The 26,359-nt window shown below is 34.6% G+C and overlaps 4 protein-coding genes across 4 annotated transcripts; 3 read left to right on the top strand and 1 right to left on the bottom strand.

Annotated features, from left to right (window-relative positions):
- Positions 1-1,370: 1,370 nt before the first annotated feature.
- LOC112511622 (protein HOTHEAD-like) lies at positions 1,371-8,437 on the top strand. The gene is made up of 6 exons (XM_025117318.1): positions 1,371-1,446; positions 2,237-2,624; positions 6,548-6,858; positions 6,958-7,343; positions 7,432-8,000; positions 8,114-8,437. The coding sequence occupies exons 1-6, from the start codon at positions 1,371-1,373 to the stop codon at positions 8,172-8,174; spliced, it is 1,791 nt and encodes a 596-aa protein (XP_024973086.1). The 3' UTR covers positions 8,175-8,437.
- Positions 8,438-11,686: 3,249 nt separating this feature from the next.
- On the top strand, positions 11,687-12,409 carry LOC112511002 (NDR1/HIN1-like protein 6). The gene has a single exon (XM_025116356.1). The coding sequence runs from the start codon at positions 11,687-11,689 to the stop codon at positions 12,407-12,409; it is 723 nt and encodes a 240-aa protein (XP_024972124.1).
- Positions 12,410-13,948: 1,539 nt separating this feature from the next.
- On the top strand, positions 13,949-20,851 carry LOC112511236 (chaperonin CPN60-like 2, mitochondrial). The gene is made up of 17 exons (XM_025116772.1): positions 13,949-14,057; positions 14,150-14,171; positions 14,780-14,911; positions 15,049-15,208; positions 15,854-16,029; positions 16,138-16,233; positions 16,322-16,426; positions 16,986-17,072; positions 17,183-17,272; positions 17,375-17,455; positions 17,574-17,642; positions 17,729-17,902; positions 18,543-18,642; positions 19,240-19,343; positions 19,431-19,536; positions 19,837-19,915; positions 20,597-20,851. Exons 1-17 carry the CDS (start codon positions 14,020-14,022, stop codon positions 20,706-20,708), a joined length of 1,731 nt encoding a protein of 576 aa, XP_024972540.1. The 5' UTR covers positions 13,949-14,019; the 3' UTR covers positions 20,709-20,851.
- A 1,665-nt stretch (positions 20,852-22,516) lies between these two features.
- LOC112511003 (LOB domain-containing protein 22-like) lies at positions 22,517-25,518 on the bottom strand. The gene is made up of 2 exons (XM_025116357.1): positions 24,500-25,518; positions 22,517-23,402 (listed from the first exon to the last, which is right to left on the bottom strand). The coding sequence occupies exons 1-2, from the start codon at positions 25,516-25,518 to the stop codon at positions 23,237-23,239; spliced, it is 1,185 nt and encodes a 394-aa protein (XP_024972125.1). The 3' UTR covers positions 22,517-23,236.
- Between the last annotated feature and the right edge of the window lie 841 nt (positions 25,519-26,359).

Genomic DNA, 26,359 nt, shown 5'->3' on the forward strand with positions numbered 1-26,359 from the left:
GAATATCGTTATTCACCTATTACATATTTTTATACTTAAACTAAATCACGCGACATGCTTTCTATGTTTTTTCTCTGTTCTTCACAATAACAAATTTGAGGAAGCAATTATAGTATTTTTATGTGACATGTTGTCATATTTATTGCAGAATTGATGAATGCTTTGAACATGGATGATGCCATCCATTGGACAACTCATATACATACATATATACATGTGTGTATATATATATATATATATATATATATATATATATATGTTTTTTATAATAACCAAAACTTAAACATTTATACACCTACATACCATTCCTGAAACATCTATTATCAACATTAATGTTGGAGGTTTTATGCACCCTTCATACAAAATCTTCTAATCATAACCATTAGTTATAATTAGGACTATTATTAGAGTAAATGAATCCCAATGTATCTTTATCGAATAACATGCAATATGTATATATAGATAGAGAGAGTTCTGGAAAACTTATAAGAATGAAAATTTGAGAAACATTCTGATAACTATCTATCTATATGATGTACATATGTACATACAAGTAACTGAAGTTGTTTCTGATTCCTATACACGTGTCCATGTTATGCACATGTGCACACCGAACAAATTATTTGTATGCAAATGTGCATACTTGGTCGGAGCCGTTTTCACACACCCATGCACAGACTTACAATCAAGACCACCAGCAAGTATACAATTAGTCTCAATATCATCCTTCAAGTAATAAAGTGGTACACGAATTCAAGTAAATTGTCTTGTGTTCACATGTATACAGGTGAATAGTTATTGGAGTGTTTCTTTGACTTTTCATTTACTTTAGGGTTTTTCTCTTAATGCTCTCTCTCTCTCTCTCTCTCTATATATATATATATATATATATATATATATATTTTGATGCGTTTTGTGTTATGAAAGAATTTGTTGATAAAGTGTGATTACATATATTTAATCCAAGTGCCATAATTTGAAGCACACCAAACTCATCTGTAAAACCTTCATTCATTCATTCATGGTATTCATATATGTGTAGGAGGAAGATGGAGCGGTCATTAATTGACTTCCTCACTTGCACTTCTCTCTCTTCCTTTATCTTCCTCACATTATTGATGCCATAATTCTTCTTCTTTTACAACTCTGCACAATAATTTATGCCATTATTTACTTCTCTCTTTTAATATTATATATATATATATATTATTTACAGTTGTATATATATATATATGTACAGAATTGAGAGGATGGAGAGTATTATATAAAGAGTATGTGATGATTTGAATGTAAGAAGCAGGGTGTTTGCACACACAACAAGACCAACCAGAGTTGGCCACAACTCCAACTCATCAGAAAATTTCAAGCTTATGGCAATCACCAACCTCTCTCTTTTCAGTTTTCTCTTATCTTCTTCTCTTGCCACCCTCTTCACCCCCTCTCAAGGTTCCTCTCTCTCTCTCTACACACACTCTCTCTCTCTCTCTCTCTCTCACACACACACACACATATGTACATATGTATAATCTCTATATATATGTAATGTATGTGTATATAATAATTAAGGGCTGAAGATTTGTTGGTTCTTGTTTTTACTTCATTCTATTTCTGGGTTTGTGGTTGAAAGCTTCAGGTTTTTTGGCACAAAAGGTTACACCTTTATTGGAAAAGATTTCTTCAATATTCTTGTCAAAGAGAAGAAACCATTTTTTTAGGGTTTTTTCAACCTTATTTTGTTCTTCAAGGAAAACCCATATAAAACTTCTATGACATACCAATATATATATATATATATATATATATATATACACACACACACACTGAGTATCTAACAAAACGCAACTCAAATTTTCTGTCAGACCTTTATATCAATATTTTATTGTCAAGAGAAGGCATCATTTTTTAGGGTTTTTTCTATCTCCTTTTGTTCTTCAAGGAAGAAGACCCACATAAAACTTTTTATTACATTCCCGTTAACATATATACATACACACACACACACATACATATATATATATATACATATACATATGCATACATATATACATATATATATATATATATATATATATATACATACATACTTCAAATACACGGTATCTATCAAAACTCAAGTCAAATTTTCAGTCAGACCATTAAATCCAGCTTTTTAATTTATAACTTTATAAAACCAACATTAACAAATCACAAATCTTGTTCCAAGGGCAATATAGTAATTTCACTTCTGAAAATGCAGGTGAATACACACCCTGGCAAACTAAGTACCCTTTCATCCGACCATCAAGCTCCTTCTCACCACCACCACCGTCACCATCCACCGGTGGCGGCGGCCACGGAAAGGTGTATTATGACTACATTGTCGTTGGCGGAGGCACCGCCGGATGTCCGTTGGCCGCCACATTGTCCCAAAAGTATAAGGTCTTATTGGTGGAACGAGGTGGTGTTCCATTTGCAAATAGAAATGTGTCATTTTTGGCAAATTTCCATCTTACCCTTGCGGATCTTTCAAATACTTCTGCTTCACAATTCTTTGTGTCCACGGATGGAGTCTTCAACGCAAGAGCTAGGGTTTTGGGTGGTGGTACTGCCATCAATGCGGGATTTTACACACGAGCAAGCGCAAGGTACAACTCTTTAAAGCTTCGTGAATCTCTTCTTGTTCATCATTGTTTTGAAACCAAGAATCGTTTAATTGAAACGTTTAAACCACAAAATCGGGTTTATATAATGTCAAATGTGTATAAATATCGTATTAAGATCATCTTTAACACTGGTCTAAAAAAACAATGAAGTTTGGGCTCATTCATCCGACTGAAACTCGAAATACTAAAAGCCAGTGTACACATTTTTTAGAGACCATGAATAACGAACCTCCAAATGTAATTGAAGTCGTATCCATTTACTCAAAAGATTACAGATTGGTGGTAGATTCGAGTAACATAACCTCTGTTTTAGTGTTTCAGTGGTGGGTCGGAGATGCCCTTATCAGTATTGTTTTATAAGACTTAAGTTTATATAACCAAACAATTGTATATCGTAGTAGATAAGGTGTTATAATAAGTTGATAGAGAAATTTCTTCGACGTCCCAACAAGTTCTTTTACGTTCTATAAAATATGACATTATTTGAAATAAAATGTTTTCATATGACTATTCTCATATATAATGGTCTTATAAAAGACAAATTGCATGAAAAAATAACATACCTTAAATTGATTCCTATTTTGAGTAAGTATTTTTAAAACTTTCATTTTGGTACCTAAGATGTAAAGTTTTAAACATTTAAGTACTCGGGTAACAGGTTGAAGCATTAACCGGTTATCATGCTCATGTGGCAAGTGATGTGGTATTCAACTCAATATTATTTGTTATTCAATCCAATTTCATCTCATCACTCGTCACATCAGCATGGTAGCCGGTTAATGCTTTAATCGGCTGCTCGGGTACTTAAATGTTTAAAACTTTACATCTTAGGTAGTAAAATGGAAGTTTTGAGAGTATGTTACCCAAAATATGAATCAAATTAAAGTACGTTACTTTTTCATGAATTTGTCCTTATATATAATGCATAATTAACTACTTAAATAATTATTGTTGATAATGGATTAATGGTTCTAAAAGCATAGTGGTTTTGTGCATTAATGAATTTGTACTATATACATTATATGAGTTCTAATTTTAATGCCTTAAAACGAATTTCATCGCGAATTTATCACTATTTTCATCCATGATGTATTAATGACTTATTATATATGCATTAAAAGTTTTTCTTATACTTCTATATCCATATATTTTGTCACTTTCGTCATCTAGATGACAGCGACTCGTGCCTGTATATGTATATAAAGACGAACCTACCCTTAGGATGTGGTTGAAACCGCGAAAATGATGGACCGAGTGTAGTTAAGTTTTTAGGTCATAAAATATGGAACCATAAGAAATTCTTTTTGATGAAACTAAAACGGTAAAACTTCAAAGGCATATAACGAAAATATGTGAAATAAAACGTTAGATTCTTATGATATTTATTTTGTGATACCACTCTGAAAAATTATTAGATATGCCTCTGTATGTATAAATTGTACATATGTTTCCTTTTGAAAAGACAAAATTGCCCATCCACAAGGCTATCGTCTACTCGAACCCGAATATCATAAAACAAGCGTGTTATATAGACCATGGGGGCACGAAGCCAAGGGGTTATTTGACAACGGTTTTACGAAAATCATAATTTGACGGGCTGGCTAGCCTCTGTGGTTGGCCTTTTTTAAGATATTTTTTATTAATAGATTGTTACTTTATAACTATATATTTAGTTAATATAGTATGTTTTTCAAAATAAGAATTGAAACAAAATACATTTTGTTTTGATTTATTTATCCTAATTAAATAAAGTATTTTTATATTTATAAAAAAACTAAAAGCTTAAGTTACAGTTTTTCAGTTGAATATGAATGAAAATAGCCTTATACCATCACTATACCATCGCCCCCGCCCCCGCCCCCCACACTACCACCAAGAAAGAAACATACAAATCATGTGAAGTCTTTGGCTTTATGCTTGGACACGGTAAACAGATGGGCCGCCCAAAACCTGGAGCTGACATTGAAATCAACCAACTACTGGAATTAATGCAATAAGTTTCATTGTCTTTGAAATAACATGGGATTTGAGTCCCAACTGTAACACCCCCAAAGCCCAAGGTAATGGATTGACCCAATAAATTCGAATCCAACTTAAAATCATGGTGAAAGTTATTTGTAACCCATTACTTAAGATTTATAAGAAACAACAATTCTCACATCAACTCATTTTTTTAATTTAGAAAAAAAGATCATTAAATATGGACCACCTCCTTTCCCTTTCCCTTATATTTCAAGGATAGAGAATAGGATTTGGTGACATATAACTCCAAGTTAGATCCCACCATTGACTAATTTGCATTAATAAAAGATGTTGAGGATATTAATGTTATTCGATATTATTTTACCCGTTACAGTTTTTATGATAAATTATCATACTTAACCAATATTATTTTAAGCATAAATATCTATACTATATTATAAAACATTTGACAAAAACTCTTAAAAACCATCTTTTATATATGAAGTACTGCTTATTGATGCACGTTACTTGAAATTCAAGATTACAAGTAACTTATACGTAAGTATAACTTACTAAGCTCCATGTTTGAATTTGTGTAATTAACTGTAGATAAATGTAATCAAATACAGAATAAAATTCTTATTTTAAATATAATTAAGATAATTATTGAGTTTTAACAGAATACTTAGTTATTATCTTTATGAAAATTATATTATCAAACCAAAATTAAATTACTTCGTCATTAAACCTAAATTAAATTACAATAAAAAAATTGAATTAAAAAAATTACACAAAAAATGATAACTATATATATATATATATATATATATATACATATATCATGATATTTTCAAATTTATATTTTGTTAAGAAAAACATTATTGTTTACTCAAAATCACATACATTCATAATATAACATTGACAGAAACAATATTAATAAAATATTAAAATCAAGATATTACACAAGTACCTTTCTAGTATTATTTGATGTATGCCTCGTTTTACAGATCTGTTTAATTTGTCGGTATCAGTCCTTCAATTTGATGTATGCCTCGTTTTACTGATCTGTTTAATCATATAAATTCGTATTATGACACCGACAGAGACCAAAAAAGACAAAATAAAACATTAAAATCAAGATATATCTCGTTACATTGCACAAATATCTTTCTAATATCATTTGATGTATGCCTCGTTTTACTGATCTGTTTAATTTGTCAGTATCAATCCTTCAATTTGTTTAATGTGAATTGATGTTAAATTTAATGTTAGATTTGATGTTGTAAAAACAAATGGGGCATTAAAATTATGGTTCAAAATAATAAATAGTAGGGGTGGGGGTAGGTGATCAAGAACCAAATCAACATTAAAAGTGGGCATGTGAGACAAGGATTAACACATTTATTGTCGACCCATTTGTACCAATTCACATCAATGTTGTAGGACAACTATTTTTTTACTTTCCTTTTTTACCCTTTTTCTAATTGAAAAAATTAGTTGGTTTTCCATTTTTGCCCCTTTCGGTTTGAAAAGAACCATTTATTTGATTTCCTTATTTGCCCCTTCCATTTTTTATATAATATATTTTGTATACGACAAATGCAACAAATAAACTTACACACTCTCTTTACTATTGTTGGGGTTTGAACCTCTGAACTTATTAGGAGGTAAGAGACTCAGATTACCGCTAAGTCAAAGGTTCTTTGGTCCATTTCATTTTAAACATGACATCTCATTTTAAATTAAATTTGTAGATAAAAAAATCATGTAAAATAGCATATGATGCACCGGTTCTCAAGGTTATCACAATTTTATTATTGATTATATATTTTCGTTATCAATTTATTTTCTTATAACTAAATTTTAATTTATTATATTTAATTTATAGCTTTTATTATCAATTTATGCTAAACAGAAACTTACTAACCATCTATTTTTTGTAGTTATGTTAAGAGGGTAGGGTGGGATGCCAAATTGGTCAATGAATCGTACCCATGGGTCGAAAAACAAGTTGTTCATGAACCCATATTCGAACCGTGGCAAAGAGCGGTTCACGACGGTCTGTTGGATATTGGGGTTTCCCCCGATAACGGGTTCACATACGACCATTTGTATGGTACGAAGGTTGGTGGAACCATTTTCGACAAGTACGGTCGGAGACACACCGCTGCCGAGTTACTAGCCTCGGCAAACCATCAAAATCTCGACGTGTTGATTCACGCGAAAGTTCAAAACATCATGTTTGACACAACTGGTACGTGTTACATCGTGTTATTATGTATTTCTTTTCATAAAACCAGTTGTTCGTTTTAATTGCGATAAAAATAAATAAAACGTATTCAAATATATATAGGGAAGAAACCGAGGGCAATCGGAGTGGTTTTCCATGACGAAAATGGGGATAAACATGAGGCTTTTATTTCTAGGAGGCGAGGGAGTGAGGTTATCGTAACGTGTGGAGCCATCGGGAGCCCGCATCTACTATTACTTAGCGGGATCGGACCACAGGCCGATCTCGAGAAACTAAACATCTCGGTGGTGCACGATAACAAATTTGTCGGGAAAGACATGGTGGATAATCCGATGAATGCAATTTACGTTCCTTTCAACAGACCTGTGAAACAGTCTCTGATTGAAACCGTCGGGATTACGAAACACGGCGTGTATGTTGAAGCGAGTAGTGGTTATGGTCAATCTAAGGATAGCATTCACTGCCATCACGGTGTTGCTTCAGCTGAGGTTAGTGTCGCAAAACTCTTTTAGCAACGGATACCGAAAATATATATTTGCGACGGTTTATGTGATTACGTGTTATTTGTAAATACAGATTGGACAACTTTCGACGCTTCCTCCAAAGAAAAGAACACATGAAGCGATCGAATTGTACAAGAGAAACAAGAAAGATATCCCGCATGAAGCATTTCACGGAGGTTTCCTCTTGGAAAAGATTGCAAACCCGATGTCGAAAGGGGAGCTCAAATTGATCAATACCAACGCGGACGACAACCCATCCGTCACGTTTAACTACTTTAGCCACGCCAAAGATTTAAGAGGGTGCGTTAACGGGATCCGAATGATGGAGAAACTAGTGAGGTCAAAACCCTTCCTCAACTTCACGCAATGTGACAACAAAACCGTCAACAAACTGCTCAACATGAGTGTCACCGCCAACGTTAATCTGATACCCAGACATACAAACGACACAGAGTCACTTGAGCAGTTTTGTAAAGATACAGTGATCACAATCTGGCACTATCATGGCGGGTGCCATGTGGGTCAGGTGGTGAACACTGCTTATCGAGTCATGGGTGTGCACAGGCTTCGAGTCATTGATGGGTCCACTTTTGACGAGTCCCCTGGCACAAATCCTCAAGCCACAGTTATGATGTTGGGCAGGTACCGTTCTATTTAATAATGCATTCAGTTTCTAGGATTTTTGGTACATATATACATGTAATTATTATACAATATGTACGAAAATACGTATATATATATGGAATGCAATGCAGGTACATGGGAGTGAAGATCTTACAAGAAAGGTCAAGAAAATCAAGCGGATTGCAACGATGAAGTAGAGCGACCTGTGGATGGTGATGGCGATTTTATGTATTTTTTGTCGAATTTTTTAGGTAGAAATTCTTAGCGAGCAACAGACGTCGAGCGTCAGTTTAACGGTATTTGAATTCATAGATTATCGGTTCAAATCTTCCGTTAACCAACTAAAAACGTAGAGAAGTTAAAGGCTTGCCCAACAAAGGAATGGAGAACTATATGTACTCTGAAATTCTCCCTTTTTTTGTTGCGTTCTAAGTGATTGTGGTGTTTGGATTTTGTAACCAAAATTTGTGGGGTTTTTTTATTAATTTGGTGTGAAAATACTAGCAATTATACTGATACGAAACCTGTCTATAAAGACACCAATATGAGGTGACATTTTTGGCTCACTTAACGATTGAGACTAGTGTAAGACATGAGATCGATCTCAGGATTTGTCTTGTATTTGGGTAAAATTATCTCACTTTTTTGCCAAATAAGCTACACGCTAGAGTCGGGTTTTATCCGACGTCAAAAGTGTTTGTGTCATAATAGACTATTTTATAAGACCGAATATTTGTGTATCTTATCTAAAAATGTTGTAATGAGTTTATAAGATGTTTTTTAGCGTCTTAACAAACTTGTTATATATTTGAAACAACTTGTCCTATTAATCATTTTATATGACACTTTTTCTAATATTGTTATATAAAGTAACTCATATGATCATTTGTTTCAAAAGTGTTTTTAAAAATATATTAAGAAATTAAAAAATCTTATAAACTCATCACAACACTTTTAAATTGACACACACATATATGTTTAGGATTGCTTTAGGTTGGGTTGGACGAGTTTCGGGTTGAGATGCGTTGATTCAGGTATAGTTTATACGATATATATATATATATAGGGGACTATTCAAGGGAGAACTGAGTTGTTTGTGGTAACTGTGAGAACCAATATTAACCACAAATCAATAGATAAATTAGGAAATTTATAAATTTGGTAATTTTAAATTAAAAATTTTAATGCAAGGATATTTTTGGTATTTTAAAATTCTCCTCTCTCCTCTCTTCTCTCTCCGGCCACCGTCCTCCGGTGATACCACTATGATACCACTGTGATACCTAAAAATATTGACTCTGTTAAACAAAAGATACATTGTGATACCTAATCATATATAAGATGCGTAGTGATACCACAGTGTTACATATTCGATCGACCATACAAACGACATCAATGTGATACCCAAGTACATATATGATGCATTGTGATACCATTGTAGTATCACCGGAGGACGGTGGCCGGAGAGAGAAGAGAGGAGGGAGGAAAGTTGTAAAATACCAAAAATATCCTTGCATTAAAATTTTAATTCAAAATTGTCAAAATTATAAATTTCCTAATTTATCTATTGATTTGTGGTTAATATTGATTCTCACAGTTACCACAAACTAATTAGTTCTCATTTGATTAGGCCCCTATATATATATATATATATATATATATATATATATATAGAGAGAGAGAGAGAGAGAGAGAGAGAGTGATCAAATGCAAATCACATTTATTTGTACAAACCATACAAACCACCATCATCCGTCAATTTTATTTTTAATCTTATAAATCATATGTGAGACAAACATGTTTTCATGAAACCCATGAGACCACTTTTATAAATTTGAAACTTCACAGCAAAACGCTGTGAAGGCAATCTTCACATTGTTTTTGCTGTGAAGATTCGACTTTTTTTACCTTCATAACATTTTGCTGTGAAATTTCAAAAGTAAAAAAATGGTCTCACGAAAACAGGTTGATCTTACGTGATCCCAAGTGTCTCTCTCTCTCTCTATACACACACACACACACATATATATATATATATATATATCTATATATCTATATATATATAGGCACGTTCAAATGAAAACCGTGCAATTCTTGGAAACCGTGTAAACTAATTTCGACCAATAAGAAAATTTCATTTTTTTCTAATTAAATTTAATCATTAAGGGTATATTGGTTATTTGCATTGTTTTCTATTAAATATGGAAGTTATTAATAAATATTAATTAAAGTAACATAATAAAGGAAATTTTATAAATAGTAATATTTAAATATTTAATTAAATTATAATATTAAAAACTGGATTTTATTATATTGTGTCTCGATTTATTACTGCCAAGATTCATGAAATCGTAAGTTATTAGATTAATAAATCTATGAAATCAATAATAGAATCAGAAAAAATTCATGAAACCGGTTTCATAATGGTGAAATTAGTGCATGGAGTAAGTGAAAATGATTATGAAATGAGTGCATGAGAAAATAGGTGCATGATGAAAAGGGTGCAACATGAAATGAGTGTAGCATGAAATAAGTGCATCATGAAATGGTTGCATGATGATATGGGTGCGTGAAGGAAGTGAAACCATTTCAAAAAAATAAATAAGAAAAACCTGTGTAATTAGCAAAAAGTGAAGCAATTTCATTATCAATAGCGTGAAATGACAAATGATTCATCAAACCATGTTGGCCGATGAAATGAGTGATTAAAGAAAATGAAACAATTTCATGGTTTCTAAGAAAATTTTGTGTAATTAGTGAACAATGAAACAATTTCATTATCAAAATGAAACAAACCCATCTACCAATAATATGAAAATGACAAAATCTAATCAGGATTACGTTGATTAGTGTATTAATAAAACTGTAAAACCATTTCGTTCATGTAATGTAATACATTTTTTTTTAATTTCCATTCAAAAGGATTCATTATATAGAATTGATTATGATGTGTTTTATTTATATTTTGAAATTATTTTAATGATATAACATGATATGGTTGTCATTAAGAAAACCACAACCAAAGTTACCATTTTGCCTTTACAGAGATTATAAAATAAATTTTTATTTATTTATTTATTTTAATTTCCTAATATAACATAAACTAATCTTGACCATTGATCAAAAAAATGGATGGATGAGATTGATTTACATAGTTTACACAAATGATGACGGTTTACATTTGATCGCTCCTCTCTATATATATATTCAATTGATTTTGATGATGAATTCAAACAATTGAAAGGAATGATAAAAACCGACAGCAAGTTTAGAAAATTAGAAAGAAAAAAATACAGTCGACTAGTATCTAGGATTTTCAAAACGTAATTTAAGGTTTTTGCAAGATTCGAGCGGTCAAAAATCAAACTCAATCCACACTCAAATATTGCAAAAGCAGGGTTTCCAATTTTTCTCGGATTTCGGGTTTTGCAAAAACAATTTGTTTTCGCTTCAGGTTTTGCACACCCTTAGATCTAATGGGTTATTTCCGTAAGTTGCTGTAAAGTTCAAGGGTTAAAATGAAAAATGTAGCATTTATTAAAGTCAACTCAACTAACCAAGGGCTCGGTAACCGTAAGATACTCTGCTACTTATATTGATTTTATTTAAATTAAATATATTAAACAAAAATATTTTGTTAATATAAAATAAATTTTTAATAGAAATTTATATAATCAACAAAATAAATACAAAGTTTCTGCAAGATGCCGGAAAGCAACTCCATGGCAGAAAAAATCTTCCCGGACACAAAACCAACTGCCGTCAAGGGCTCCGGCGCCACCGCAAACGCCACCACCACCACCGCCAACGTCAACACCACATTCTCAGCCAGCAAACCACAAATCTACAATGCCGCTCGTCCAGTCTACCGTTCCCGTCCCCACCGCAGCCGGCGGAGCTGCTACTGTTACTGTTGTCTCTGGATCATCTTCATTATCCTTCTGTCAACCATTCTCGCCGCCATCGCCGGCGGCATACTATTCCTCCTCTATCGCCCCCACCGCCCTTCCTTCTCCGTCTCCTCCCTCCAACTCTCTCGATTCAACCTCACCACCAGATTCAACCTCACCGTAACCGCTCGTAACCCTAACAAAAACATCGTATTTTATTTCGATTCCGTTTCGGTTTCCATTAATTCCAAGGGAGGCGTCATCGGCGACGGGACGATTCCGGCGTTTGTGACGGCGAAGAAGAGTTCGACGATATTGAAGACAGCTGTAAGAGCGCAGAGAGTGGATGATCTGAAGGAGAATAAAAGTTTAGCATTGAAGATCGAGCTTGATTCGAAGGTGAAGGTGAAGATCGGAAGCCATATGAGTAAAAAAGCAGCGATTAGAGTTGTTTGTGATGGAATTAAGGCGTTGGCAACTTCAAATGCAGAATGCACGGTTGATCTTCGGATCAAGATTTGGAAATGGACCATTTAGAGTTTAGAATCAGATAATGTTTTCGAATTAGTTGATTTGGTTCCTTCTTCTATTACGTTTGAAAAGCTTAAAAACACGATTTACTGTTGTTGAAGATGAACAAATGGCAGCTAGCTCATGTTCATGGGTTGGGTTAAGACATTTGCCCAATCCAATAACCCAACCTGAATCGATTGGATTGATATTTTGGTACACTAAAATATTATTTTAACCTTGAATATGTTATTTTTCTGTTCATAATTTCGTTTTCATCATCAACTATTTGATACAACTTATTTATACTTCTTTCGTATATTACATTCACTTAATTTTGTTCACAGTTACTGAAAATATATACGAATGAGTTACATGGAGATGTGAATAGATTGAAAATATGTGTATATGAGTTGAGTTTAAATAATAGTAACCCAATACCTATGCTTTAAAAAATTTACAACTCGATTAGACATATTAAGTTGCTTTGGGTTGAATTATTTCACGTTGGGTTAGGTTAGGTTAGGTTGATCAGGTTAGTCGGATTTTTGAACACCCTATTAACAACCATTTATTCATTTCTTTTCAAAAATGGGAAAAGACCCTATGAATTTAGATTAAGTTATTAAATACTTTTTTAAACAAATAAATCATTAGAATTTCTGCAACCGGTTGAATATATTTTGAAGTTGCAAAACATGGTCGAAGATTGAGGTGATGACAACGACGGTGACGTCATGTTATGGGGGCGATGTTGGTTGAAACGGGTTAGGGTTTTTGCTTATGGTTTAGAATTTGTTTACTTTTACATGCTATGCATGTTACAAGTCATCTCTTTCGAGATTTTTAGGTATATAACAGTAAGGGTTGGGTTTAAGCGAGAAATATAGTTAAAATAAGAAGCGTAACAAGATATTTTCATCATTGGATAGATGCATCGAGATGTACCAGATCAATAACCGTATCAAGCAGATTCATTGGTGAGTTTAAGATTAATAATGATCAAGGGCTCAGATAACTTCTTATGCTTCTCATTTTAACTCTCACTCTCACACGATATTTTGTCTAAATGAGACTTTATTATTTAACAAAAATTATGTTTTAAAAACTAAATCATTCAAAATATGCACTTTTTACCTCAAAGTTGGTATAATATTTTTATGAAGAAAAATAGCATCTTAGACCTTGTTTTTTTTAAAGAAGCTTTTGTTACTCGTTTATATCTTATTCGTTAAGAGGTAGAGATTTTTATATTGTTTGTCTTTTTTAAAATTTCAGTGATATTTATGTTTTATTGTCCTCTTATCTAGCAATGGGTAAACCAACTTTTTAATTGTCTTTTATGTTCTCCAGACACTTGAAAACGACGATTCTCAATTGATTATTCAGTTGATTATTTCTCTTAATCGATCCTCATCTCTCTCAAGTGATGTATTTAATACAATTTAAATATATTAAATGCCATATTTGACCCGAATAGACCCGATTTGAATGTATTGATCCTTTCGATTTCAAACCATCGCCTTAAACCCTAATTTCCAAAACCCCTGTGCCTGGCTGATTCACAGTGATTGTTCTCCCCCTTTTCTGTCAATTGAGTTTAATCTCTACCACTGTTTTTGCGATCTCCGACCACCATGTATCGGGCCGCTGCAGCTTTCACTTCCTCGATCAGGTTTTCTATTTTCGTTCTTGATTTGTTGATAATTTCGTAGGTTATTGGATATTCAGGAAATGCTGATTCAATATGTGATTAATTGTTTATAGGTCTTCTACATCAAGAAAACTGGTGAGAATCCCCTTCAGTCCTTTTTCCATTTGCTAGGTATTATTGGTAGGGCAAATCTATGGTGAAGATGGTTGATGTAGCTTTACTCTTTTGGTTATTCTACTATAGGGTTTGATCAATATTCCATTTTCCTGAATCGATTGATCTTGATTCTGTTGCATTAATCGATTGATCACATTGTTGTTCTTCGTGGAGCTACTTTTTTTCACATTCTGTTGCATTAATCGTTTGATCAAAACCTTTTCTTGTTAAATATGCAATGAAATCGATGATCGAAACTTATCTGGAAGTATTATGTCTGACCTTAAACTCACTCGGTCCCGGAATAAATGTCCACAATGGAAAAAGGTGTTAGAAAGTGTAATTATCACACTTTTCTAATTAACTGAATGATATTTTTATCGTTGATAATAGAGGGAGTAATGAATTTCATGTCATAATTAAGGTAGAAATGGAAACTACGCAATTACTTCCGAAAGTGACACTTATTTTGGGACAAACAAAAATAGAAATATGAGCACTTATCTTGGGACGTAGGGAGTAATCAGAGTGAGTAATTTTTCTGATCTATTTATTATTCTTTTATTGATTGGATACGTTGTTGGAAGGTATCTGGTAGAATTATTGGTAGTAGAAACTATGTTGCGAAGGATATCCAGTTTGGGACCAGGGCTCGGGCTGCCATGTTGCTTGGTGTGAACCAGCTTGCTGAAGCTGTAAAGGTTACCATGGGACCGAAGGTAATTTTCTTCAGCCCTCATTTCTTTTGCAATAGTCTAAATTGTTTTTGGTTCGGCAAAAAAATGGTCTGTATGTTTTGAGCAAATTAATGTTTTTGTTATCAAAACCGATCTTATTCATTTCAATTTGCAATCAGGGACGTAATGTGATTATTGACCAAAGTCGTGGGCCCCCTAAAGTCACAAAGGATGGTGTCACGGTGGCCAAAAGTATAAACTTTGAGGAGAAGGCTAAAAACGTTGGTGCTAATTTGGTGAAGCAGGTTGCAAGTGCAACTAATTCTGTGGCTGGAGATGGTAATTTGCTCACCCATAATTACTTTCTGTCATAATGTTCACTAATGTCATAATCTTGACTAATTCAACAATGATATCCTATTAAAGAGGATTACAATATAATGTCCTACAGCCGAGCACATTATTTTTCTTCCATTAGAAATACAATGTTTTACTCTTGACAAAGTTCAATAGAAGTGTTTGACTATCTTTCAAATGTCTAAAATACCCTTCAATTATGACAAAGTAGAGAAGGTTTTGGACCAAAACCAATGACACTAATAATTTGTAATGATGAAAAGTGAGTAATAATTTATAAGCCTGAACTTTCATAAAAAAGTAAACTTTGTAACTAATGTGGGAAATCCCAGTTGGCAAAAGAAAACAAATGTGTATTTTAAATAACCATGGGTGTCAGGGTCAGCTTGCGCGCACCTTGACTTATCCCATGAGGTCCTGAAGCTAACAGCCGGACAAATGTTTCCCTGTTTGACTTGAGCCGGTTAAAACTTAAAACATATTTGTGTCTATCATTTGTATGCAAAGGAACATTGCCACATTTTTAAGTAGGTTTCTACTGGGAATTAATTTAGAATTAGCTATAACATATATTAATCTTGTTGGGTTCCTAAGATCTCATTCATATAATATATGATGTCATTACAGGTACAACTTGTGCCACCGTTCTGACTCAAGCAATATTCACCGAAGGTTGCAAGTCTGTAGCTGCAGGTGTAAATGTGATGGATTTGCGCAAGGGTATCAGTATGGCTGTTGATGCCATTATAGACGACCTGAAAAGACAAGCACTAATGATTAGTACACCAGAAGAAATTACGCAGGTTCTATACTTTCCTTCCTTCTGGTTAAAAGTTGTTATTCATTCTTCAAATGCTTTTTATATACTGCATATTTTATATTTGAATTTTCTGCACACGTGTGTGAATTAGGTAGCCACTATCTCTGCAAATGGAGAGCGCGAGATTGGTGAATTGATAGCAAGAGCTATGGAGAAAGTCGGAAAAGATGGAGTAATTACAGTGGCTGTAAGAATTTATTCAAGCTTAGCACCTGATTAATCATTATTCATCATGATTTGTTTTTTTAAATTCAGTCAATCTAATAATCCTGCAGGATGGTAACACCTTGGATAACGAACTAGAAGTTGTAGAGGGGATGAAGCTAGGCCGGGGTTATATCTCTCCTTATTTTATTACCGACACAAAGACTCAAAAATGTGTATGCATAAGCTCTGCCAGTTTCAATTGCTTAGTTTAATTTTATGAGATTGGAGCTTTTTATTTTTATGATATATTTGTATATATACTGACGAAGAATGTATTTTATCAAAACTTATGATTTGTTTCAAAATCACCTTTTTCTAATTTAGAAAAAGGGTGTCTGAAAAAGCAGTTGTTCAAATAGGTATCGGCATTACTTGGTATTCATCAATCTTTTGTGCCGTTTTTGTTGATTGCGAAGTTCATCCATTCTTTTTACTACCTCCACCCAAAATAAATGTTCATAATGAAAAGGACCACAATTTTAGAAATATGTAATTATTACACTTTTTTAATTAACCAAATGACAATTTTACCCTTAACAATAGAGGGAGCAATGAATTTCTCCATCTCATAGTTAAGGGTAAAATTGGAAAGTGGGAACTTTGGAAAGTGGACCTTTATTTTGGGACAAACTAAAATAGAAACGTGGACACTTGTTTTAAAACAATTCAAACTTTTTGCTGCTAGTCACAGTTTCTCATATTATGTGAATCTGTTCTTTTGCGTGTAGGCAGGATTTGGAGCATCCGTTAATCTTTATTCATGACAAGAAAATTTCAGACATGAACTCACTTGTGAGAATCTTGGAGCTTGCTGTAGAGGTAATCGAGTTAAAGGGATTTTCTTCCATGTGGGACAGTGAAACGTAGGATTAAGCTCTCGTTTTCGGACATTTGTTAACTTTTAAATCTTTAATTGAATTATTAAACAGAAACATAGACCTCTGCTAATTGTGGCTGAAGATGTGGAAAGTGATCCGTTGGCAATGCTGATCATTAACAAGCATCAAGCTGGAGTTAAGGTAAGCACCCAAATTTGCTTCAGAACCATTTATTTAATGCTATTATTACTTTTCTTGTGATGGTGAATTCAAGAGAAACAAGTGTATAATTTCTACTCGTAGGTGTGTGCCATTAAAGCTCCTGGCTTTGGGGATAACAGGAGAGCCAATCTTGAAGATTTAGCGGTGCTTACTGGAGGGGAGGTGAGAGAAATATCTACTTCCTTAGAGCATCCATAACTCGACAATTTCAAATCCTGGTCCGACCGCGATTCCATATTTTGACTGTTGTAAGAGCATAGCTCATAAGGGTAATATGCAGGTTGTCAGCGAGGAACGTGGATTGAGCCTTAATGATGTTCAACTGGACAAACTTGGTACAGCGAAAAAGGTTTGTGCTTATTTTATTTTAAAGTTAATCTGAAACCTTCAACACTGAATCTATATGGGATTTCATTTAAAGTTAATGTCTACTAGGTTATTGTTTCTCTCGATGATACCATCATTCTACATGGTGGTGGCGATAAGAGGCAAATTGAAGAAAGATGTGAGCAACTAAGGTCAACCATTGAGAACAGCACGGCCGTGTTTGACAAAGAGAAAGCACAAGAGAGGTTGTCAAAGTTATCAGGAGGGGTCGCAGTTTTCAAGGTACATTTTTCTATTTATATGTTAATGTTTTCTCTTAACCAACTTTTCCGAACTTTATCATATCCGCCTTTCCATCGGGGGCGGACCCAATATGGTGCTTGCGATGGCACGATCCACCGCTTTGTTCCTCTGTGGTACTGTATACCTAGAAATTACAATAATAACACAAGTTTCTCTTGGTAGAGTTGGTTTACAAGGTCTTTACTTTCTTTCCAAGGCATGGGTTCGAATCGCATTTGTATCATTTCTTGTTTTTTAGCTTTTAGTTTTAGGTTTATTATTCTTCTGATAAAATTTGAGATACAAGACCTCACATACAAAAAGCAAGGAACTAACCAACAGACCACTAATGATTGTGTAAAAAATATCGTAGCTTCGTTTTTTACAGTGAAATGGTGCCACCACTTGAAAAAAAATTATGTCCACCTTTGTCTTCGTCACACTTTTACAAGGCGGGAGTCTTCACGTTAACCGGAGTTCTACTCTTTGGGGTAGAGGTTAAGTCAACTTACTTACATCTTACCTTCCCCAGACCCCACCTCCATGTGGGATATACTGGGTTCGTATGGTTTGTTTTTTTCTTGCATCTGAAATTTTTAAGAATTTCTTTATTCTCATTGCACTTGTTTATTTATTTAAGGTCGGAGGGGCTAGCGAGGTGGAAGTTGGAGAAAGAAAAGATAGGGTTACCGATGCTCTTAATGCTACAAGGGCAGCTGTGGAAGAGGGAATAGTTCCAGGTAAGGCTTCTACGAGCAACTGTTACTTCATGTGGAATTTGATTATGTTTGGCAAACTAACCTAATAAGCTAGCCGGTAGCAGATAAACTAGTCATGTTTGGTAAAAACCAACTTCTAAGGCAAATGATAACTCAAAATGACCTAAAAGTACATATTGAAAGTTAATTGGAAAAATGTAAAGAGCATAATTGGAAAAATATAAGGAGCATAATTGGAATAATATTAGGGACATAATTGGAAAAATCCCCTTGAAGTTTATTGAAATGCTACTTGAAATAACTTGTAAAACTAGCTTATAATCAACTTATGGTCAAACAAGTTGGGGGTTTTTCAACCTTGAGGACCAGCTCAACTTGCAAAGAAAGACTAGCTCTGGGCCTCCTCATGGTCGCCAATTCGAGTCCTCTTAGGGCCACCAGGGATTTTTGTTGTTGCTATCTTCAAGGCCCTATTGAATTAGTCGAGGTTACAAAAATGGTACTTTTTCAATAAGCTCAAAAAGCAAGCTAGCTTATAGTTGCCAAACATGTTCTATAAAGCAATTCTTGAAATGTCATTCATCCAAGATTTCAGTCACCATATAATTTCATATATAGGTGGTGGGGTCGCCCTTCTATATGCTACCAAGGTTCTTAAAGGCCTTAAAACTGCAAACGAGGACCAGAAGAGAGGAGTTGAAATAGTCGAAAATGCCCTTAAGGTTCTCTCTCTGGACTTCCTGTTGATCCTTTCCTTACCGTTAAGCACTAAAACCACTTTTCTTGATATATTATTCATCTTCTTTTAGGCACCGATATCCACAATAGTCTCAAATGCCGGTGGTGATGGTGCCATGGTTCTTGGCAAGTTATTGGAACAGAATGATCTTCATTTTGGATTTGATGCCGCCCAAGGTCGGTAAAACATATGCTTTTATTCACGAATCGGGTTGTTTATCAAGCGTTTCATGCTCTTTTACTTAACAAACTCGAGTCAGACCTTGTGGGTCAACTCAACTAGCAAATAAAGGCTAGGCCTTGGGGCTCCTCTGCATAGGTCGCCAGTTCGAGCCTCCTCAAGGCTATGAGGATTTCCTGGTCGTTACCTTCAGGGCCATTGGGGATTTTTCTGACTGTTACCCAAAAAAAACCAAATTGTGTCGATAAATAGAGAAATTGTTGTAACTTGTAGAGGCGGTTATTGTGTTTAACCAGGCAAATATGTAGACATGGTGAAGGCCGGAATCATTGATCCTTTAAAAGTTGTGAGAACAGCCTTAGTAGATGCTGCCAGGTAACTATTCTAAATATGCTCTATGTTTCATGAAGAGTCAGGTTTAGGGAAAACCCCAAAATGAAAAATTAAGGAACACTCTGTTAACCATTCATTTGGACGGTATACACATGTGCATACAAGTAGTTGAAGATGTTTCTTGGTTTTTATGCCACATGTGCATACTGGACAAATTGCTTACAAAATACTTGTATGCACATGTGCATACGGTTCAGATGAAAGTTTACCACGGTGTTTCCCAGTTTTTCATTTTTTTTGCAAAATGCAGCAAAATATAATGAAGTTTGTTTTAGTTCCTTTTAGTTTAACGGATAATTTTTTTTTCTCAATCCGTGTAATGAAAGTTGAAAGTTTCCTATTTTATATCCATTTTGACTGGTGACCAACTGATATTGTAATATTCGATGACATGGATGCCAAGTTATCTTGATTTAAAAAATATAACGGTGTATCAGTAGGTTATTGGTCAAAAATATATTAATGGACAATTTGACATTCACATCATCAAATATTACAAGATCAGTAGGTTGTCTGTCAAAATGGGGATAAAGTAGGAAATTCTGACACTTGGTTGATTAAATGACTTATTTGTCCACGGTTGAAAGGATAGACGGTTTCACTAATGGTCAAATATTGCGATTATGTTACTTGTCGTTTTGATTTGTTAACGAACGGGTGCAGTGTGTCGTTGTTGTTAACCACCACGGAGACGACCATTGTAGATCGTCAAGGAGAGAAGAACCCACTCGCAAACCGGATGCCGAACATGGATGATATGGGAATGGGATTCTAATTCTAAACATGTAGAGAGGAAAATTATGCTTGCAATGCATTAATGATTAAATGTACCAAATTTTGATGTTTCTATTTAATTTTCATCATTTTTCTCTTGAAGAATTTGGGTTTATTGACAACTTTGATATTCACGTCAGCAAATATTACCTGTTAGTATTGAATTATAGTACTTTACTAGTTTATATATTTAACATATATTTTTTTTTAATATACAGTTTAAATATAACCATCTTTAATGTATATTAATTAGCTTAAGTTAATTAATTATATTTATATATTTAACTATGATGATTTTTATGTACATTCATATTCACTTAAATTTACGACTTTTAAAATTATTAAATTTTCATTGATTAAAATAGAACAAATTGCATGAAAAAGTAACGTACTTTAACTCCATTTTTATTTTAGGTAACGTATTTTCAAAACTTATATTTTGATACTTAAGATGTAAATTTTTAAACATTTAAATACTCGGGTAACCGTTTGAAGCATTAACCGGTTATCATACTGATGTGGCGAGTGATGCAGTATCTTGTTAATGCTTCAATATATAATACTGAGTTGGATACCACATCGCTCGTCACATCAGCATAGTAACCGGTTAATTCTTCGACTGGTTATCCGGGTACTTAAATGTTTAACATAGAAGTTTTGGAAGTATGTTACTTAAAATAAGAATCAAGTTAAAGTACATTGTTTTTTCATATAATTTGCACTAAATTTAAAGTTAATACGTATTGATGTGCTTTAACGTGGGATTTTTTTGAAGTATTTTAGCATATTTATTTTAACGTTTTTGCACATATGTTGGGGAAGACTTGATACATACATGTCGGGTATATCCATTTATGTTAGCCGTTGGATAAATTATTATATTTGCGCCAAAAAATCGGGGGATTTCAATTGGTCTCCTGTTTAATTGATGACGAATACCTTCAAATCTTTGCTTTTGACAACAGAATCAACTATCTTTTTCATGTTTCTACTTCGAATTCATGAAATATCCAACGTTTAGGGTTTAATTTATTTGGTATTTGATGCTCAAAGAGGTTGCCCACCAACTGTTTGACAAAATGTTTCAAGGGGTTTCAGATTTCACTTCTTGTGACGGTGCTTTTGAGATGTTGAAAAGGATGGAAACGAGCCTAAATGTGGAAGATTGGAGCTTTGGAGGATCAGCTTGACCAAGGTATGCTTGTATTAATCTAAGTGATCGGTTACTAAACACTTACCTTTTAAACGGGTACCACAAAATTATTGGGTAATATTTTTTTGAAGGGTGTCTCAGGCTATGGTTGGACTAATGACGGCAAATTATGACTGCCCTGATAAACTCAGTGGCTACAATTGTTGTGTATGCATGTAATCGTAACCCTGAGCGGATGGGATATTCTACCACATCCCGGGACCTCAACCACTACACCACACAACCATTATGGTTTTATCAAGTAACATTTTTTACGATTAAAATGGATTGTCGGTAATCGTTTTTTACCCGGTAAACACTTACCAGGCTGCCTTTTTTTCTCACTCACCAGATAATATCTTGATCGTTACTATACCTGTATGAAAAACAAATAGAAAGGGCATATTTGTAAAATACCCTTATAAGGAGAGAAGGATGAAAAACAAATATAAAGGATATATTTGTAATATAACATCTTTTCTTTCGTTTTTCTCTGGTTTAAGAACATAAAAATTGATTCATTTCCATTGTTTCCTTTCCTTTATTTTTCAAGAACACAAATAAAACACTTTCCTTTCTTTTCCCCCAAATTTGAGAATTTAGTGTTAGGGGTCGTTTTTAAAAACGCTTACCGACAAGAGCTACCACATATACTTGCTTTATCGGATAACATTGTTGGTAAACATCTTTTATCTAGTAAGCGTTTACCAGTTAAGAGTTCTCCCTCATTTATTGGGTAAGATTCTCTGACATGTGAACTCATTCTGTAATATAAATGACATCAGATAATCGTTTAGTAAACAAGGTCTTAGTCTGTTAATTTGACAAAATAAATTGTATCTGAAATTGAATTTAAACCTTAAAGACCAAGATTACAAAGGGAAAAGAGGCAAGAAAAATACCTCAACTTGCAATAAACTTGAAAGAAAACAACCTATAAACCAAAACCAAATCCAAAATCTTCATCTACCCTCCGAAATCCATCTCTCCGATGAATTCTTCTCATTTTTCTTATTAACAAAAACTTCAAACCCGACTCTTTTAACGGGTTATCACTTATCAGAATCGTCTTTCTTGCTGATATGTTATTTCTTTTGCTTTGCTTTCAATACCCTTTTAGCGGTTCGTTCCATTCGCAAATCCGCTTCTTTTTTTTCCCTCAAGATATTCACATGTGAATATGGGAAGAAAGTAGAGAAGAAAAAGATGTAGACCAACTTCCCCAATCTCTATAGATTGAATATAGATATGCAAGAATCTGTATCTATAGATTCTAATGACAAGAAGCAAGAACTTGGTTCTCAAAAAACAGAATTTAGAACTTCTTTGATTGTTGGTTAGTAGCTGCTACAGTTTGTGAGGGTAAACAAAGTGGCAGCACCTTTGAGATCATGATCTTCATTGGTTTGTTGGTAGGTTACTGTTTCTTCTTTTGTGAAGAATGAAACATTCTCCTCTTTAGGCAAAGCTTTGTGATTTCCTTCACTAAATAGAGTCTCTTCACTGAAAATGGCAAGTCAAACATAATATTATATTCTATACAAATTCAACCATAATTACTACACAAAATTTTATACCATGTACCAACCAACTATACTTGATATGCAAAATTTTATACCATGTACCAACCAACTATACTTGGTACCAACTTTTTTCGGTTGGTTACCATTGCAAAAGTTGAAGATGAAAACTCATTTACATTTGACATATTTATCAACTAGATCTAGATGCATTCAAACTATTGAGCAGTGATATAGACCGTGAAGGTGTGGATGAATTACTAAGGTTGTTGAATTCAATCAAATTCTATATATTCATAAAAATTATAAGATAATTTAAAATCAAAATATATTGTATTATTTATTAAACTTTAAGTAATATATCATAAAGAATAAGTCGCTACGGTATGGTATTACCGTGGTACACGGCTGACGTAATAACCAAGTTTAGATGGTTGGTACGGTACTACCAACCAATTAGATTGGTACCAACTAAAATGGTACGGATAGTTCGAGAATCGGTTGGTTTGTACTGGTACAAAATTGACAACCCTACATATAATAAATCAATCAAATTTGTTTTAAGATGATGAATCACGTAGGTTAGGTGATGTTTTTTATGTTAGAATACGTGGAACCCTAGATTAATCTCCAAAAGTGTCTTTCTGGAGAGAAGGGAGGATCTGACATAAATAGAGGATATTGGTCCAAGTATAGCTGATGTAAGACTCTTACACGCTCCGTCCAATGAAGGCTAGACAGACACATACTTTCTCAAAGTATTAAGAAGGGGTTATACCGGTAAGGGAAGAAGGCTAGACAAGTACAAATGGTCCTAAAGTGTCAAATTTCTATAATGGTAGATGTTGGCTCTGATACCATATTAACATTTGAGAATACATGGTCAAGCATATCATTTAGGATGTGTTTGTCTGAGTGGTGGGCTGGATAAAGTGACTTTACGCGAATTCTAGAAGGTTGTAAAGGGAGTTATGCATTTTTGTCCCTCAATAATGATGAAATAGAATATGAAGTAATTAGAACTATGAATGTCATGATTTATTAGTACTTGTGATAAACGTTATGGACGAGATTTCAGACCTGGGTTCGTTTATTTCATCGAATTCAAACTTGAATTCGTGTCGTTCTCCGGCTGGAATGTCGCTAATCAGGAGCGGTTTGAAATCCTCGCATTCATCTACGGAAGCGTGCAACGGCGGCGGCTTCACCTCCAGGCACACGGCGGAAGACGGTGGCGAGTTATTCATGGCCGCCCACGAGTTTATTTCTTGAAGCGGAACCACGTGATCGTCTTCGCAACCATCATCGTGATCGTTCAAATTCTGTTGTCCGAGAATATACTGCTCGTGATCGTGATCATGACCGTGCACGAGATGATCTTCGTGTTCTTGTTGCTGCGGTATGTGACCGAGATCGAGATCCAGACCCGCATGATGCTGATGATTGGCGTTATCGGTATCTAAAACCGTCGAAGGATCATCGTACAAATGCGGGTCGTCGGGATTGCTAACGAGATGAATATCGCAATCAACACCATCGATCAAGATCTGATCGTGATGGTGGTGGGTCTGGTTCTGGTTCTGGTTCTGCGCCGCGTGAGCTCGACAAATTGCGAGCTGATGCAAGACGATCTCGAGCTCGGCGCATGAGAATTCAATCTGACGCTGGAGCTCCCGGATGATCCGGTAGCATCCACCCACCGGATCCTGAGCCCGAACATCAGACTGGTAAATAATCGTCCGCATCGCCTCGTCCTTCTGTTGCGGGTCGAGATCACGAATGATCTTCGTAATGCTGCTCACGCCGAACAACTTGTGCGCGTTTTGAAACTGGCGTTGGCGATCGTGCGGAAAGTACGGCGCCAAAATGCAGTCGGGCGCGCACTTGCGGCGTTGGTAGCGGCACGCGGCGCACGCTTGGGTGGTGGAGTTGGAACGGGTGGCGGTGGTGATGGTGGAGGAGGGGGAACGGGTGGTGGTGGTGATGGTGGAAGAGTTGGAACGATTGGTGGTGGTGGATGACGACGGAAGGAGGTGGTGGTGGTGGCTGTGGTGGTGGGGGTGGATGATTTTATTTTGATTATGGTGGTTATTGGTCATAATTAATGTGGTGATTAATTTAAGAAAAAAGAGGTGGGGGCAGCGGGTGCGGCTCCGGAGGAATTGGAAGGTTCCGTACAGAGGATGTCGTATTTCTGGTGCGAAGAAAATGACGGCAGCAAATGGGGGTGGCGTGGGGGGTTATTTCTGAGGAGAAGAGGTGGGGCGGGGTGGCGGTTTTATCGCGACACGTGGATAAGACGGTTGGGTAACACGTGCGTTTGATTTTAAGTTTGATTCTGGTTTTTGTTTTATGGTATACGTGTGTGGCTGGAAATGTTGGTGGGATTAGCACGCGCAAATGACGGTAACTTCTTTTACTATTTCTCTTTTTATTTTTCAAATTCTTTTACGATTTAATAATATGTTTTTAGATATGATTATTATTTAGACAAATGGAATACACAACCGTGGATACAAACACAATGTACATGTATGTATGTATGTATGTTAATAATGATGTCATATGAAATAAGTAATCCCCCCTCTCTCTCTCTCTCATTTTTTTTTTTTTGAGATTACGTGAGATTAATCTGTTTTCGTAAGACATTTTTTTATATTTGAAACTTCACAGCAAAATGTTATGAAGGTAATCTTCAAAGTGTTTTTGCTGTGAAGATTCGACTCTTCTTTACCTTCATAGCATTTTGCTGTGAAGTTTCAAGTGTAAAAAAACGGTCTTACGTGTCTTACGAAAACAAGTTGGTCTCACGTGATCTCAAGTCTATATATGTATATGAAGATAGTTATCAAGAAATTGGTAAGAGTCGCCATCTTTAGTTATTTTGTCGGGTAATATTCACGGCGAAATGGATTTGTTTGTAAGTGTATCTTACCCTGT

This window comes from Cynara cardunculus, assembly GCF_001531365.2.
Source record: "Cynara cardunculus var. scolymus isolate 2C chromosome LG 4, CcrdV1, whole genome shotgun sequence".
Taxonomy (NCBI): domain Eukaryota; kingdom Viridiplantae; phylum Streptophyta; class Magnoliopsida; order Asterales; family Asteraceae; genus Cynara; species Cynara cardunculus.

Excerpts from the sequence above, each read along its gene's own strand:
- LOC112511236 (XM_025116772.1), top strand. The coding sequence starts at position 14,020 with ATGTATCGGGCCGCTGCAGCTTTCACTTCCTCGATCAG. Across the intron at positions 14,172-14,779 it reads CTTCTACATCAAGAAAACTG|GTATCTGGTAGAATTATTGG; the intron begins GTGAGAATCCCC and ends CGTTGTTGGAAG. Across the intron at positions 17,456-17,573 it reads CGGTGCTTACTGGAGGGGAG|GTTGTCAGCGAGGAACGTGG; the intron begins GTGAGAGAAATA and ends GGTAATATGCAG.
- LOC112511002 (XM_025116356.1), top strand. The coding sequence starts at position 11,687 with ATGCCGGAAAGCAACTCCATGGCAGAAAAAATCTTCCCGGACACAAAA.
- LOC112511622 (XM_025117318.1), top strand. The coding sequence starts at position 1,371 with ATGGCAATCACCAACCTCTCTCTTTTCAGTTTTCTCTTATCTTCTTCT. Across the intron at positions 7,344-7,431 it reads ACGGTGTTGCTTCAGCTGAG|ATTGGACAACTTTCGACGCT; the intron begins GTTAGTGTCGCA and ends TTGTAAATACAG. Across the intron at positions 8,001-8,113 it reads ACAGTTATGATGTTGGGCAG|GTACATGGGAGTGAAGATCT; the intron begins GTACCGTTCTAT and ends AATGCAATGCAG.
- LOC112511003 (XM_025116357.1), bottom strand. The coding sequence starts at position 25,518 with ATGACCAATAACCACCATAATCAAAATAAAATCATCCACCCCCACCAC. Across the intron at positions 23,403-24,499 it reads GATGAAATAAACGAACCCAG|TGAAGAGACTCTATTTAGTG; the intron begins GTCTGAAATCTC and ends TGCCATTTTCAG.